Consider the following 16,494-nt stretch of genomic DNA (forward strand, 5'->3'; position numbering starts at 1 on the left):
AAAATGTGTTATTAATTATTTTGAACTATGATTTCATTGCTCTCTTGGCTGGGGAGCTGCATGGTTATGTAGATATTAATAATAGACTTCTCTTTTATAGTGTGTTATTTTAAGACGCTTTGTATCTCATTTTGGTTTTATAAAAATAAGCTTTTATAAAATCTAAGAGGAATAAAAATGTTCCCATGATTCCTTACATTGTAAGTACTTTGTAGCAAATAAATGTTCACCTGCAGTTTGCATCCCAAACATTGTGAGGCAGTGCTTGTGCATGAGAATCAGAAAGTGATCTTGAGTACAAACTGATAAAAATAAAAGGGAAAGTGACTATTTTATTGTGATTGACCAAGATAAGAGAAACGTAACAAGTAAACAAAGTGTAAAAGTACTAAAAGTACATTATAATATTACAAATATTTCCATTTAAATAACATCAATTGTCATTGTAACATAGGTGAGGACATTTATTATCGTAACATGTAATTTTAAAATTGTGTCTCTTGAAATGAATTGGATCTAAAAACATATGATTACACTGGAATGCCTCATGCACACAACAGGCCTAGTGTCTACCACTGACACTATACGAGGCTCAGGCATGGTGAGTTCTGTCCCCAACAGACAGCTGATTCTCTGTTCTAATCTTTAGTTCAGTTGTCAGATGTTAAATTTACCTTTGAGAGCATTGCAGGGATTCTGCCACTATAGTACTGGTAGGACTATGGGGAAGTTCTGGCCCCTTTGTGGAACTCTCTTCTTCTTCCTGATGCATAACCAAATGTCTGTGCAATGATCATTTAAACCATATGCACTAATATGTAAATACCAATAAACTATCTTCTCATGGACACAAGTGGCTCCTCCAGCTCAGGACTGAGAGGAAAATCTCATTGCTCCGGCTTGAGCCTGCTCTTAATTAGAAGCCTTAATGGCCTGATTCTGATCTCAAATCACCTCTGACTTAAAAATGGAGTCACTTCTATTTACCCTAGTTGAAGTGACATCAGATTTCACCCCACCCCTCCCATCAGTCCCATCAATCCTATACATTTGACAAACCTTAAATTCACTTTTTGAAACGTCTGATTTTTAATTCAGGAGGAAATGTTTTCAGTATAAATGTGCCTGCCTGGAGTCCCCCAAAAGCCTTTCACTTACCTCCAGAGTAGCAGGACCTGGTCCTCCGCTGCTTTGCACCTTGTGGAGTCATTTACCCTCCGGCACAGTGGATGGAAAACACAGCTGGCTGACAATATTCAAGATCTGAAACATCAATGACATTTATCTTGGATAAAAATCCCCCATGAAATTAGATTTTCATGAAAAACGTTGACCTGCTTTCTTTATGTAAAATCCTACTCTTCTGATTAAGGAGCACTTACTTCTCACCAGTGTAATTGACTCGATAAGGTGCAAGACAGAGGGGAACTAGCCAAGATTGAGGTGAAGGAGGGAAGCAGACAAACTGGTCTGGAATGACCATCCTGCAGGGTCTTTTCTTCACTCTTCTGGCAAATTCAGTTCAAAAGCTCTTCTTGGCATATGCGCTAGAGGAAGTCTTCCACTAAACACGTGTATTCTCCAAGCTACCTCTTGGTTAAACAAGACTCTATAACATGACATGAAATATTATTAAGTATTCATCCCTATTGGTTATTATTTCTGAAATGCCCAGCTCTTGCCTAGCTTGAAGTCACCAGTGTCCACTTAGACAATCGCAAGCAGCTTCCAGCTGAATCTCGATGAAGGCAGGAGAAGGTGGAGTTACTTGGCAAGCATTTTAGAAATGCTTTTCTTCCTCACACGTAGAGCCTAGGGGTTACTCGTGAAGTCACATTAGCCCTCTCCTTCCCTTTAAGTTAATATATTATAGAGGATCTTGCTTAGTACCATATGCGGATGGGAAATTTGGTGTCAGGTTCAAACAATGAAATCGGTCAGCTGGACGTTGTAGATGTGTGTGCCGAACTGCTTAATACACAAGAATCTGTGGTAAGTGCTAACTTTGTTTTAATTCCTCGGAAATTGAGGCTGACGCGGGAATAAAAGATTTAGAAATGGGAGCTAAAAGCAACCCGGCCCTTAAAAGTTCCTGCCGCTGGCGTGACGGTGGAGAGCACAGGACGGTGGATAACACTTCTGTGGTCGTCACGAGCAAAAGAACTGCAGCTGGCAGTCCCTCGGTGACTGTCGCGGGTTGAATCATTGGGTCCCCAGGGGGCTCGGAAGCGGGTGTTACTCATCAGGGATTCGGATTGTGTCCCCTTCATTCCTACACTGAATTAGAGCCAGATCCTCAACATTTGTAAATTGAAGTCAATGGAGCCAGACCGTTTACATCAGGAGAGGATCTGGCCCTCTGAATGTTCAAGCTGCCACGCCCTGCTGCCGAAGATCAGTACTGCAATTCCCCTTCTGGCCCAAGTCTGGAAGAAATAACTGGACGCACTGATTTGATATCCAAGGCGCTGGGTTTGGCGAGCTAGCCCCGTCGCCCCCTGCAGAGCGTCAGTGGCTCAAGCCTGGGAGGAACCACGCGCCTGAGTCTGTTCAGAAAGATAGTTCACACTGAAAGCGAGTTGCTCTTTGGGTAGTAACTGCTGGGAACGTGAATTGCCCCAGACACGAGTTTACCTCCTGGCCACGCCAGCTCTAAGCTGAAGCAAGGAAAGTTAAGTACTGCTGCGATTTCTTCTTATTCTGTCCATCTGCACATAAGGCCCCGCCCCTTTTTTGGGCAGAGGGAAAGGTGGCCCCGAAGGCAGCGGGGCCGGGGCTGCCCTGGTTTGTCATACTCACCCCGGTGAAGGAGAAGAGGAAAATGAATGAAAAGCAAAGGAGTTAAATCAAGCACTGGGGAGCCCCAGGGGAAAAGGGACGTTTTTGTGGATTGTGGCAGACTGGGGAAGGAAAAAACGAACCATCAGATGTTCTGGAGGTGTTTAAAGCAAGGTTCCTCACAACAATTACTTTTGCTGGGCTCAGAGTGTGGCCACCAACTCTTGCTGGTGGCCACTTGACGATTTTTCCTAAAATACTTAGGTAACGTTAGGAAAAACAAATAAATATGCACCTGTAGATGTCCAAATCATAGTAATTTATTTATGTGCTGTTGTTTTTTTCAGACTCAATAATAACAATAATGTACAGTTGTCTCTGTTCCTTACTGGGCCTAAACAGAAAAGAAACACATATACGGTGCTTTGCATGTTCTTGTCTTTTATTAATTATTAATATTATTATTGTTGTTGTTTCTTTTGCTTTTTTGGCTGCATTGGTTAGACTTGCTAGCAAGTAAGTCTGCTTCTGTGAACGGTGATACGTGTCACCACTTTCCACAGCAGCAGACTTGTTAGCTAGCTGAGAGGCAGTGAAAAGTGATATTAACAAATACCACTTTTCACAGCAGACGTACTGAGCCCTGACAAACCGGGGAACAAATTAAGACTTGGATGGGGAGGTGGGTAGGGAGGCAGCAGGGGCAATGGGGTGGGTGGTGAGCCCGGGGATGGAATCCTGCAGCCAAGGGATGAAGCCCACCGCTGAGTAGCCAAAGCCAGGAGCCCAAAGCCCCGCGGTGAGAGCCCCTGGCAGGAGCCCACTGCTAAGCCCCCGGAGCCTGCCGCCCGCCACACCGGGGCTGAAGCCAGAAGCCTGAGCCCCACTGCCCCCCAGGAAGATGGGGAACTCACACCGGCTGTCTGCTCCTCGGGTGTTTGTGGCACCAAGGGGGGGCAAGGCCCAACCCCTCCTGGAAGCCCTAGAGGAGGGGCCACTGCTTTGTCCCCCCTCCCCAGGAGGCTGTGGGTGCAAGAAAAGTTCCTGGTGGCCGCATTTGAGAGAAACTGGTTTCAAGGGTGGCAGAGAGCAGCACCAGCCCAGCTCTGACCTCCTGGAAGAGCACAGGGGCGTTTGAAGGCATTGGAAATGCGGCTGCTCTAATTTCCATTATGCTCCGCCCCAGTCCACGTCTCTCTCCTCTCCAGACTCAGACCAGTTCTGCGTCGAAAGGATCAAACTTTTCTCCCTGCGGGACTTGGGAGCATTGCCGAGAAAGGACCCGCAGAGTCCTGCCGCTCGCGATGAAGTTCTGACGGTCACCAGAAGCAAGGGGTTCATTGACATCCCTGTCTTCCCGGTCTCAGCCCCGTGGCCCTGCTTTCTCTAAGTAGCGCCAGGAACTAGAGCGCCGCCATGCCCAAAGCAGCCCGAGCTTTCCCATGGGGTAGGAGGCCGGCAGCTTCACAACAGGACAAAGGTTATGGAGGCAGGAGCCTAAGTAGGGCTTCTTCGCAGACTGCCCAGGAGCACGTTGCCCCAGGAAAATTGAGGCCGAGGTTCTGAACCCTTGAAATCAAGAGCGAAACTCCCCCTGGCTTCGTCTGGGGAGCAGGATCGGGCCCTAAAATCGGTGCGTGCTCTTCCCGGCCATACCGATTCCTTCGCTCGGTGGACAAGTGCGAAGCAGCTTCGTGGGGCTCTCCTGTGTGTTGCTTTTCGCGGTGTTACTGAAAGACAGTGTTTGCAGCCTGCAGAGGTGCGGGGCGCTGGTCGCCGGGGCGGGGTGCCCTCGAAGGAGAGATCGGGCGCTTAGGCGTGGTCAGTTTATTTCCCATCCTTCCCATCAGTTGTTACAGCCTGTGAAGGAGGGCGTTGCTGCTGGTGTGTTATTGCCAAGGTGTTCAGAGGGCACATCACAACGCAGACGCTGGCCCCAACTGGCAGAATCCCATAAAGATTCCGAATTACAGCCCGGGGGTGGGGGGGGAGAGGTTCGCAAAATGGTTAGGAAATGGGTTTCCCTTTTTCCAGCAACCCCCGGAAATGAATAATAATCCGTGTTTCGATTTTTGTGATTACCCCGCTAAGACAAAAGCCTGAGATTACCAAGGGAAAGCGGGTTGGACCTGAGCTCTATTGCAGCGTGGCTCGATGGTATATTTACTTCTGCCTACTTATAAAATGAGCAAAGATCACCCAGTAAATGGATTGATTTTCCAGAGGCGGCGACTAGGGTTTGGAGCTCAGTCTCCAGTCCGGTTCCTGGGTTCGCTCTAGGAGGAAAAGATTATCTGTGAAATGGGTGGACCGAGGCCATTCACAAAGGTGTAACTCAAATGTCAGCGGCTCCCTTGTAACAGCAACTGTCGGGGTCAGAGAGCTTCCCCTATCAGCCCAGAGAGAGACATACTCTCAATAGAGAAAACTATTTCCCCATGTCTCCCCCCCCACACACACACACATACACACTGTTCCTCATACGTTCTTGTCAACTGCTGGAAATGACCCACCTTGATTATCACTACAAAAGGGTTCCCCCCGCCCCGTCCTGCTGGTAATAGCTCACCTTACCTGATCACTCTCGTTACAGTGTGTATAACACCCATTGTTTCATGTTCTCTATGTATATAAATCTCCCCACTGTGTTTTCCACTGAATGCATCCGATGAAGTGAGCTGTAGCTCAGGAAAGCTTATGCTCAAATACATTTGTTAGTCTCTAGGGTGCCACAAGTCCTCCTTTTCTTTTTGCAAATACAGACTAACACAGCTGCTACTCTGAAACTTCATCTGTGCTTCTTTTCTTTTTTTTCTTTTTTTTTTTTAAATCCAGCCCTTTAAACTTCGAGTGGTAGAGAGTAGAGATGCTCCTCTTTTGAGAGATTATATAGAGAGTTCCTTTTCCCTGGGCCAGCAGAAAGGCAGGGCTGAGGATAAGGAGTAGGATCAGGGAGGTGGGAACAGTTGTGTCAAACCCAGCGCTCTTTGCTGGACCGTAGGAAAAGTCTGATTAAATTAAAAACAAGCCTGACAACTTGGAGAGACCTTGAAGGAAAACCAAAGGAGCTGGCTAGAAAAAATCTCTTTCAGAGTCCTCCAGCCTCCCAAACCAATGAATGAATGGTTTGGAATAGTTCTCTGTTCTTCTGATGAAATCCTGAATATGATAATTAACAGCAAGACAGATTTGTTGTACAAATGCATTTCCTCATTGGTTTAGACCTAGGGAGAAATATGCTCGCTAAATCCTGCCTTGGGAAATCTGCTGTGTATGGGGTTTGATATGCTGAAAAATGTATTTGAATTGTGCAAAACTGGTTTCATTGTCACTCCCCTTTCGCTGCCTCTGCCTGTAAAACCACAACACAGCCGCTCTCTCGCTCGCTGTCTCTGTTGCGGTTTTCCCTCCCCACGCCACCACTAGATACGAATTTACTATGTCAACCCCCACGCTCAAGTACAAAGCAGAAACCCTTCTTATCTGCTTTGATCCTAAACCCCCGTGGTAGGAAAACCTAAAAGCCGCCCTGGGAGAAGCAAACTCTCTCTCCTCCTGGCTGGGACAGTGTGAACTGGAGCCTGTGATGGGGGGTGTATCGAGCACATGTCAGGAGGTGAAATGGCTGGAAGAATAACCAGCTCCAGTGAAGTCTTGGCACCTCCTGACGCCTCTGTTTGCAAACTCGCACCTGTGCAGGGAGGGGTTGAAGTTTCTAGTTTTTGGGCTGAGACTAAGGACGAGGAAGCCGAGCTACCAGCTACTCCTTGCCCAAGTTTCTTGCTCCTATCGCATATAACTCAGTGCAGAGTTTCTGTCTCTCCGTCCAAGAAGTTGGATGCTGCCCGCCCCCTCTTCTGGAGCTTAGTCCCCCCCCCCCCTTAGTTCCCCCCCTCCCCTCCCCCACTCAAGCACCCTGAGTGCCTGTCCGCTCCACGCAGGGGCAGGCAAACTCCTCGGGATTTCCCCACCCCAAACACCAGAAAGGCGCGAGAGATCCATCGAGATCTTTCGTGCTGCTGTTTCCTCCTCTCTCTCTCTCTCTCTCTCGGTGAAATGCAGCCACAGCGTGGCCGGAGGGAGCCGGGGGTATAGATTAGCTCTCGCCGGCGTAGGAGCCGGAGCTGGGAATGGGAACATTTGTTTCCAAGCTCTCTGCTCTTGCATCTTGCTGTTAAATCCCCCGTTCGATTCGCCCCCTCGCCCAGCTCCCCTGAGTCCAGAGCACTCAGCTGATGCATTTAGTGTTTCTTCATAGATGCCTCCAAAGTTGACTGGAGCTTTTGTAGCTGTCAGCCCGACCCTGCTCGACTAGGAATTAAGACACGACCGGGTGGTGTACGCCCGAGCCCGCTTCCCCAGTCGCCTGGGTTCTGCTGTGCAAGGGGCCCGGGCAGATTCCCAGGCCATAAAGAGAGTTCGTACAACACGAGTGCTGGGTCGGGAGCAGCGCACTAACCCAGTTGGTTCCTGCGGTTTAAAGTGAAGAGAACGAGGACATTATGGGAAACCACTTTCCGGCTGCCGTTTGCTGCTTCTCTTCGCCAGGGGAAGGATCACTCCCTTGATTTGCAGGCCGTGCTTGGCTGAGCGAGCTCAGAAACTGCACCAAGTGACCTCAAACCCAACCCTGCAGTCTTTACACAAGCAAAACTCTCCCAATTGGTCCAGGAGAGCTCAAGAGGAAAACTAGACTGGCGCCTTTCCTGATGTTACCCTCCGAAATGTGCTCCTGATTCCCCGAGACTAGGAAGGAGAAACGAGGTGGGGAATTCAGTTCAGTAACTGACCCGTGTGCTGACGCCATTAATACCAGGAGGTGAGAAAGCAGAGTGGGGAATGGTGTCTGGTTTATTAAAAACCGGTGGGAATCTAGACGCGTGCAAAACACCGCAAGGAATAAAAATCACCCGTGCTAGGTCCTCTTGTTCCCAGTAGCAGAGACAGGACGAAGGGTCCTTTTTTCACTCTATAAAACGTGAGGAACTTTCAAAAACAGTAAACTGCTCTTTTTTTTCCTTTCCAATATCTGAACAGGGAGTCATCAGACAAAGCCCAGCTGATGAGAAGCCACGGGGAGGTCGATTCGGAGTAGTCCCCAAACACAGTACAAGCAACCAGGCTCACTGCACACTGAAATCTCCCCATTGCCACTATCCATAATCTAAACGGCAGCGTGGTGTGAAAACGCTGACGTGTGTCTTGAGGGAATCCACATGGGGAGAAAAGGCGATGCAGCTCAGCATTGCTAGGCCTCACTTGACCCTGAAGAGAAGGAGTATCTAAACATCTAGCTAGAGCTGTATATAGAATGATAACAGACCTGATGTAGTTGCCGGTGGAGGAGTCGTTTAGAGAAGAGTTTGAAATATCAGAGCGCAGGGAATAAGAAATCTTCCTTCCACTGAGCTTCTTGCCACTTTCTTTAGCATTAATTTTAACTTATTATCGACAATATTTTAAAATCTTTATTGGGCCCTGGTTTCCAGCCCCGGGATTACCCACATTTTCACTAAATGATGCTCCCTTCACTCATCCGTTGCAGCCAGTCTGCTTTCTGTTGTTTCACTGGAATAACTCTCCTGCTTCCCGTGGGGTTGCTCTGAATTTACACTCGGGTCACTGAGAATAAAACGTAGCCCCCAGAGGGATTATGAGTATGTGTAAAGCGGGCAGGATTTGGCCCAAGACCTTTCTAATCTGGGTTTGTCACTGTGTTTCCCAAAAACAAGCACTTGCTTGGTCAGCCTCCGGGTACTCAGCTCCCAAGCCCAGAAGAAGAAGAAGGACACGGTGATAATTCTACACCTCTCTCCTAGTCAATTGCCCCATCCCACAAATTTAAGGGCACCCGGCTAGGTTCTGGATGCGGCAAACGTTTTCGGGGGATCAAATTTTGAATGCAAGTGGATTTCCACCAGATCCCATCAAGGTCTCACTTTTTGTTTGATACCGATGACTGCAGTTTTCTTTAAAATATGAATTCTGGCCAGTTCCATCTACTTTCCCCGTGTAGCGCTGTAACCTCCTGGCGATCGCACCCAAAGATGGTTTAGTTATATGTCAAAAAGAAGTCCCCGTCTCCCGTAGCCCAATTCACAGGGCCAAATCCTGCTCGCTTTATTCAATGGGACAACTCGCTTGAGTAAGAAGAACCAGACCTGGCCCGCCATGTGCAGGGCTTGCTCTAACTTTTGTCCTATCTGTCTTCAATTTACATATTAGACTTTGTGTTAAGAAAGAAAGAAAGAAAGAAAGAAAGAAAGAAAGAAAGAAAGAAAGAAAGAAAGAAAGAAAGAAAGAAAGAAAGAAAGAAAGAAAAAGAAAATGTAGCGGTTACTAATTAGTTCATTTTCGAAGGGGGCTGGATTAATTTACACAAGAGAAAACTAAATGGAAAAGGCCCTTTTCGTTAGTGTAACATATTCCCACTGCAAATATGTATTGGTGTTTTCCGTTGGTTTACAAAGGAATCAATTGCTGTAGCATTTCGCAGTCACTGTATTAAAACAAGTAAAGTTACTTTGGGTGCATTGGAAAAGCTGCTTCACTTACTGATTCGGGTCTCCCCACCTTGGAAATACTAAACTTCCAGAGGAACGGAGCTGAGTTACTCTGTTTGTTTCGAGTAACTCCTCGACAGCTCCTTCATCACCCAGCGGAATGAATCACCAAAGGGAAACAGACCATTATCCCCCTATTTGTCGCCTAACTCCACTGGAAATAATCCCCCTGCCAAATTAGATCTTCTCTTTATCCCTTTCTCCATTCCATGGACTCTATGGACAGGTTTGGGGTTAAAATGAAAATAGGGAGTTTCTTTCAGATTGAACAACATAAATTTTCCTCCCTCTGTTCCTTTCCTTCTAAACCCCGAACCCCATTCAGGAATCAGAAATCAAACTCGTTTCGGATCGTTTTTATTTGAACATAAACAGTTCGGTTTGCGGTCAGACTTCGTTTCAAATCCCTTCTAGGAAACTTCTTCGGAAGTTCTCAGTAACCATAAAGTGGTTGTTGTTGTGTTATTTTGTTTGCGGATGGAGGGTGGGAGTTGTGTTAGGTTTTTTGGGGTTTGGGTGTTTGTTTGTTTTTTAGTAACGAACAATAATTACCGCTACTTCACAAAGTCATCGAGGTCGAAACACATGGAATTCACAGTGACAAAAGTTCTCCGTGTACCTAGCAGAGTAGAAGTCTGAGAGCAACTCTAAATGGTCGAGTTTCTCTTACAGCATTTGTATGTCTAATTTAGAGGCCATATGGAGAAGTGTTAGAGATGGGGTAGAAGAAGGAAGGAAAATAAAGGTCCTATTTCCAATCATTTCCCTATATTATTAATGCCTCCTTCATGTGCGATAAGTAACTGATTCTTTTCTAGTAATTATGCAAAAACCATCCGCTCTACGGAAAATAACAATCTCTTCATAAATATTTGAGAAATGGGGAATTTCGTGACTGCTATCCAATCAACCCAGAAACACATTTTTCCCCAAAATATTTTCTATTATTTTTCTTCTGAGATTCATTTTGAGCTTGTAATATTTCATAGTTCATTTTCTGTAACGGATTTGTTTTTAAAATCTATTTTGGCCTGGAAAATAAATGTTATTTGGACATAAAGAAAAGTTAACTTACTGCTTCTCATCTTTTCCGTGAATGCATCTGCATTTTGCACCAAGTGTCATTTGGATCCTTCTGTATATTTGACAATCACTTTATGGTGATTTGTTTATGCATTCATAAAGATTTTCCATACTGTATAAAGAGAAATAGCCCTATAATTCAAGCAATTCATTTACACACGCAAGAACACACGGGAGAGAGGGGGTATGGGTGAAGGCTGGACAATTGGTTCCGGTTTTATTGCTATCTTAAAGGCAGTTCTTGTTAGCCTTCTTCAGTTTGTTCAGAAAAGTCACAGCAAGAGACAGGCTTTCCTTTTCTTGTCTTGCAGTCCCAGACAAAGGCGAAACCAGAACTTTTATTTAATTGTTTTTTATTTGAAATCTCACCCAGAAACACTGGTCCATAATAAATATATCGATAGTTATCAAGAATATATAAAAAATAAAGACAGGTTGTTGTCTTTGAGGCCCTAACAAAATATTTCAAGCAAATGCCCAGGAAAACATAACAAAACCAAACGTAAAACAACAGGAAAGTTCCAGTGGAGTAACACAATGACCAGTCCGGCCAGAGTCGACCCTGCATGCAGCTAACTGAACAAGGGGCGTGAGGGCAATGTGGACCCCAGCCAGCGGACTACTACACTGCACTTACAGCAGGAGATCGGGCCAAACAGGCTTTGGGGATGTTGCGCGTGGTTTGCACTATTTCTCTTTCTTGTTTTATACAGCCACAGACCGGGGGGGGGGGGGGGACAGAGAAACGCTTTAGAGAATTCACTATTAAATCCTTGTTACAAGGAAAACTGCATCATTGCCAGTACAACATGTTTAAAGGAGATTCAATTATAAGCATGCATGCATTCTTTTAAGCTATATTGTGTGAAAAGTCATCGTCATTCCTAGCTGTCATATCCTGGAGTGGAGCAGAGAAGCTTCCCAGAAATGTAGGTGTTGCCTTTAAAAACAAACAAACAACAAACAAACCAACCAAAAACAAACAAACCCCAAATAACTCATCGTCTCTTTGCACCTGCGAACCGTACAATGACCACCATGTCTTTTCTTTTCTTTTCTTTTCTTTTCTTTTCTTTTCTTTCTTTCTTTCTTTTTTTTTTCTTTTTTTTTTTTTTTGTTTTGCATCCACTTTAAGGAAATATTTACATTTTTTGTTTTGTTTTTACAACAGGGATTTTTGTTTTAGTATAAGAAGAAAACATGGCCCGAGAATCCAACTAAAACATTACCTTTGTAAGGTCCTTACTACACTAATCCCTCGTTACAACGAATGCAGTTTGGACAAGCTCGGCTGCCGGTGGGAGGAAACACACGGGCGCTCAGCAAAGGAAGAGAAGCATGCATGCGAACGCAGGACTTCTTGTGTGGCGTCTTCCTGCAGCATCACCGAACAGAACTTGTTTGAAAGTGTGATCTCTGGTATAGCTAAAAGGGCGCCGGAGTTTTCAGTGTCACTTCAGTAAGTCCTTGGATTCTGCTGAGATCCTGCTCATGTTGGCTGTGGTGAGGGCAGACAGGTGTGGCGGAGGGGGCATTTGACAGATAGTGCAAGGGCAAGGCAAACCCGCCCAGTGCTGGAAGCCACTGCCAAGCTGGAGGGCTGGCGGGGCAGAGGGAGTCTTGAGTAAAGAGTGAGGGGGCCTGATCGTGCCAATCCCTGGCAGGGAGGCGGACAGCGGGGAGGAGGTGTTGGCTGAAGACAAGGCACTGCCAAGGATAGGGTGGACCTGGTGGACCGTGCTAGCTGCGTGGGCCGGGTGCCCGCCTGAGTGCCCCACTGTCCCGCAGTGAAAGGCGGAGTGGTGTCCTCCATAGATTTCACCCACCAGCCTCTTCATCTCCTCTAGGGAGCTGGTGAGCATCAGGATGTAGTTTCTGGCCAGCAGGAGGGTAGCAATTTTGGAGAGTTTCCTCACGGAAGGTCCATGAGCGTAGGGCATCACCTCCCTCAGCCCATCCATGGCCAGGTTCAGGTCGTGCATCCTTTTGCGTTCCCGCCCATTGATCTTCAGCCTGAGCTGCTGCAGGTCCTGCTCCGAGAGCTGCTTCTTGATTTTGTACTTGCTGCCTTCCCCTCCGGCCTTGGAGCCGTTTCTGGAGAGGCCTTCCCCGGACATCTTCTGCACCAGGTCGCCCTGAGTGGAGGAGACAGAGTTGAGCCGGTTGTCCTGATGGTGGTGGTGATGATGGTGGTGATGGTGATCTCTCAGGTACATCTCATCCATGTCTGGCGAGGAAGCTCTGCTGGAGACAGAGCTGGAGTCAGAATTCATTGTATTGGGGCTTCGGAGCAAGAAATTTCTTCCCTGCTCTGGAGAGGGTGAAATAGGGTTGTTTTAAAAAATAAATAAACTGCAGGTTCTGTGGGGAGGGGGGAAAGGTTCCAAGAGGAAGAAAACTCTTCTTTCTCCCTCTAATCTCTCCCGCAGGCTACCCAGCCTGTTTACAGGATAGCTGGTTGGTGTATGCTTGAACTAACCTCAGCCTGGAAAAGAGGGGCTTTTATAGCGCTGCAGCAGAGAAAAGAGACAAAAGAAGCCCTCCTATCTATAATGGTCTTGTTAGGATGACGTGCAATTATTCAGGGCGGTGCGCTTTGACTGTCCCATTTAGCAAGGACTCCCATTCATATTCATTGTGGTGCCACCCTGGGACACCTCAGCCATGGACCATCAGGAGTCAAGCAGACACAAAACCCCTCTGATTGACAACACGCACTCATCGCGGCATGTTCACGCCTTCTCCTCCCCCTGATTCTAATTTCCAATATAAAACTGCATCTAGTGTACAGTAAAGAACAGAGGGTCTGATTTGGATGTGTATTTGCTTGGGGTCATTTTTCAGTCTAGCATCTCAGTGTTAGGTAATGTTGTAGCAAATTCTATTTGTCTGAGGAAGGAGAGTAGGATTGTTTGCTTTGGGTTTTTTTTCTCGTGTGTGTGTGCCTTTTGCTCTTTCCAACCCCGAAAGAAAATAATCGTCTTCATTTCTGAATCTTTTTTCTGTACAATTGAGTTCCCCTTTGTTTTCAATTGCCACCGATCTTTACAATTTCCTTGCTTATCATTTCTGAGCGTAACTAACTCTGCTTTGCAGGTTTCTGTTAAATTGGAGTGTGCCTTAACTGCCTTAATGTTATAGTTTTTTTTTAATAAGTAATTGATATGGTGGCTGCCGTCCACCCACAAACAATCGCTTTCGCTTACAAATATTTGGAAATTAATCTCTCTGGCTGCAACCGTTTGACTTTCTTTGCACTTTAAATAAATGGGAAACTTTGAATTTGTGTTGACAAGGATTTTTTAAGGTGGGCATTCAAATTGTTTCCAAATTAGAAGAGAGATCATTATATATTCCCGGATCTTAAAGTATTTATTTCGATACACTGAATGGGAGGAGGTGGGGAAAGGAAGTCATCTGTGAATTGGACTGACTGAGAAGCTGCATAAAAGAACTGGACACATGCAGGCAAAAGGAAACAAACATCAAGTCACAAGGGAGAGAATCTTGCAAGCAAAAGCTAATATAGATGCGATGAATGTTTGTTAGAGTAAGTAACTGGCTCCCTAAAGTAGTTTTAGTTTGTTTGGGTTGGTATATATTTGATAACAGACACAGTAAGAGACTGGTGTGTGCGTGTGTGTGTGTGCGTGGGTGTGTGAGAAAGAGGGGGGGGGGAATGTGTTGGGATGCTGGAGGATGACAGTTTGTGTCTCTAGCTGGAAGTCTTTACGTTGCCCTATGTGTGTGTGTATTGTGGAGGAGCTTGTGAGAAGCGTCATGCAAGAGGGTTCCAGATATTCGGCAGTCTGGGTACCGATGTGTATGCAGGGTTTGTTTGTGGGCATATGTGAGTGCTTTCTGTGTGGGCCTGGCAGAGACACTATGCATTGGGATGCGCCTTTGCGGGGCTGGAGAGAGGGAGCTTGAGGGGGCAGGAAAAGCCTGCCAAAGGCAGGTGTGCTTATGAGGAAGAGTGTAATTTGGACCCCAGGAGTAGTTTTATAGAGATCAGGTGTTCATAGAGGCTGCTCTTCCCCTGGGATTGCCTGGGATTGATTTGTATGTGCTCTGCACATGCTGATTGCATGGGTGTGTGAAAGGGAAAGGCGTAGGGAGTGAATTGTGAAGAGTGACAGCGAAGGTTTGTCTTGATTAAGGTGTTTGGTTAGAAGGCTAGCACGTTCCAACCAACCCCTTCAACAACTCTTGTGTAGACAAGGCAGTGCTGCTTTTAACACGTGAAACTGGCTCAAGTTGAAGCCTGGACTCCCCCTTTAACAACACACCTGATTGGAAAATGAAACCTTGACAGGAGTTTTCAGTCTTGGGATGGGTTTAATGAGAGAAGAAGACCCACTGCACTGCTCACACTAAAAGCAACCGCTGGTAGTTAGGGCCCAAGTCATTGTTACTACAAAGAGACTTCAGACCCACATGGAAAAGAGCCAGAAAGGGATGGACGCTTTCATCCTATTGATTCTAACTGTACTTAATCTGCTGAGACAAATTTAAGACGTTCTAATTGTCATTGTTTGCCTGTAAATCCCGCGTTGGAGCAGATACCTTGGTAGAAAGAAAAGAAAAGCCGCGTCTCTCACTTTAGGGCAAGTTTAGACCAATAACTGGACAGAGAAACAAGGTGCATTCCCCTTGTTCGGAAGAATGTATCACAGACGGGAAAGGAATTGAATTCAATTTCAGCTTGTTAAGCCTCTGCTGAGTGCCTTGGAGTCTTGGCGTTTCTCGTAGCTGAAACATTCCTTGTGTCAAGAGAAAGCAAAGTTGTCTGAATAACATGTCCCAACTTCCCTCTAATCTGGCGCTTCTACGACGATCCGTTCCCTTTTAACGATACCAATAACTGAATCATGCATCTGATGATCGCCCCCCTCTTCCTAGCCAAGGGAAGTAAATCTAAGAAGGACCAAGCAGGACTCATTTCCTAGCGCTATCTCTATTCCTGAAAATACACCCAGAGTTTCGCTCTCGCTGTCTCTTTCTCTCTCGGAAACCTCTTTACTGGCTTGAGTAACTGTTGGCACAACATGTAAACTGCAGGGGAGCCGACTGAGTCTCAGGAAAAGGGGTATCTATTTTAAGCTCTTGAAGAGTCAATAAAGGGAGTGTTAATTGCTGAACTATTAACAGGCTAGAAGGCAAATGTGTAACTATTATAGACGAAGGGGGAAAAAGAACCACACCCGCAATAAACCCCCCCACAAGTGAGCAGAGTAATGCGATAGCTGTAAGCAAAGGAATTCTACTCGGTCTGTCTTAAGAGCCCTTCACCCGCACAACCAACCTTAAGAGAACTTCCATCGGACCAGGGTCCGGGTGAATGGCACAGCCTCCTGCTTGGCGGGCCCCAGGCGCTGGCGTTTATGAAGAGCCCTGTCCTCATATTTATTTCCTCTTAGCAAGAGACAGGAGCGACAGTTCCCGGCTTTCTACCCAAACGTCTGCTGCACGGGAGAAGCCAGGCAGCCTTCCCCAGGGGCTAATGCCCCGCGATTGGAATCCGGGTGGCTGCTTCCCTCTTCCGAGGGGAACGTGTGGTGGAGAGGGACACCCTTTCAGCTGGGCCAGCCTGGCTCTGGAGGAGGAAGGGGGATCCGTAGAGAGAAATGGAGCTGCTCCTGGCTGCCTTCTCCCCCCTCTTGCTCGTCCCTCTGGGGTCACGGCGTTCGAACAAGCGCAGATCTGCGGCAGATTTCAGCGTCTCGCATTGCCAAGGGCAGCTCAGCACGTGCGATCTTTCTAGAGTTGCAGGTTACCTTCAAGCAGTGATTGAGGGGGGAGTTACAGATTGAGGGCATGTTAATTGCAGGTGACAAATTGACTTGTGTTTCTCTCTCTGTCCTACCCAGGGATGGCCAGATTTGCGTTGCATGTGCCGGCCAGAGGGGTGGGAAACCAGGATCTTTACACCCGGATTTTTTAAAGCCGGGTGTATTGAATGGGTTGATGGACCAGACAATGGTAGAGAGCTGGGTTCCCGGGTGGAGGGATGCCAGCATCATTGATTAGGTGCCAGTGGGCAGTCACTTGCTGTTAGGACATTATACTT

General features: G+C 46.6%; 1 protein-coding gene across 1 annotated transcript; it reads right to left on the bottom strand.

Moving 5' to 3' along the window:
- Nucleotides 1–11,875: 11,875 nt before the first annotated feature.
- Nucleotides 11,876–12,697, bottom strand: OLIG3 (oligodendrocyte transcription factor 3). The gene has a single exon (XM_073335216.1). The coding sequence runs from the start codon at nt 12,695–12,697 to the stop codon at nt 11,876–11,878; it is 822 nt and encodes a 273-aa protein (XP_073191317.1).
- Nucleotides 12,698–16,494: the final 3,797 nt, after the last annotated feature.

This window comes from Lepidochelys kempii, chromosome 3, assembly GCF_965140285.1.
Source record: "Lepidochelys kempii isolate rLepKem1 chromosome 3, rLepKem1.hap1, whole genome shotgun sequence".
Taxonomy (NCBI): domain Eukaryota; kingdom Metazoa; phylum Chordata; order Testudines; family Cheloniidae; genus Lepidochelys; species Lepidochelys kempii.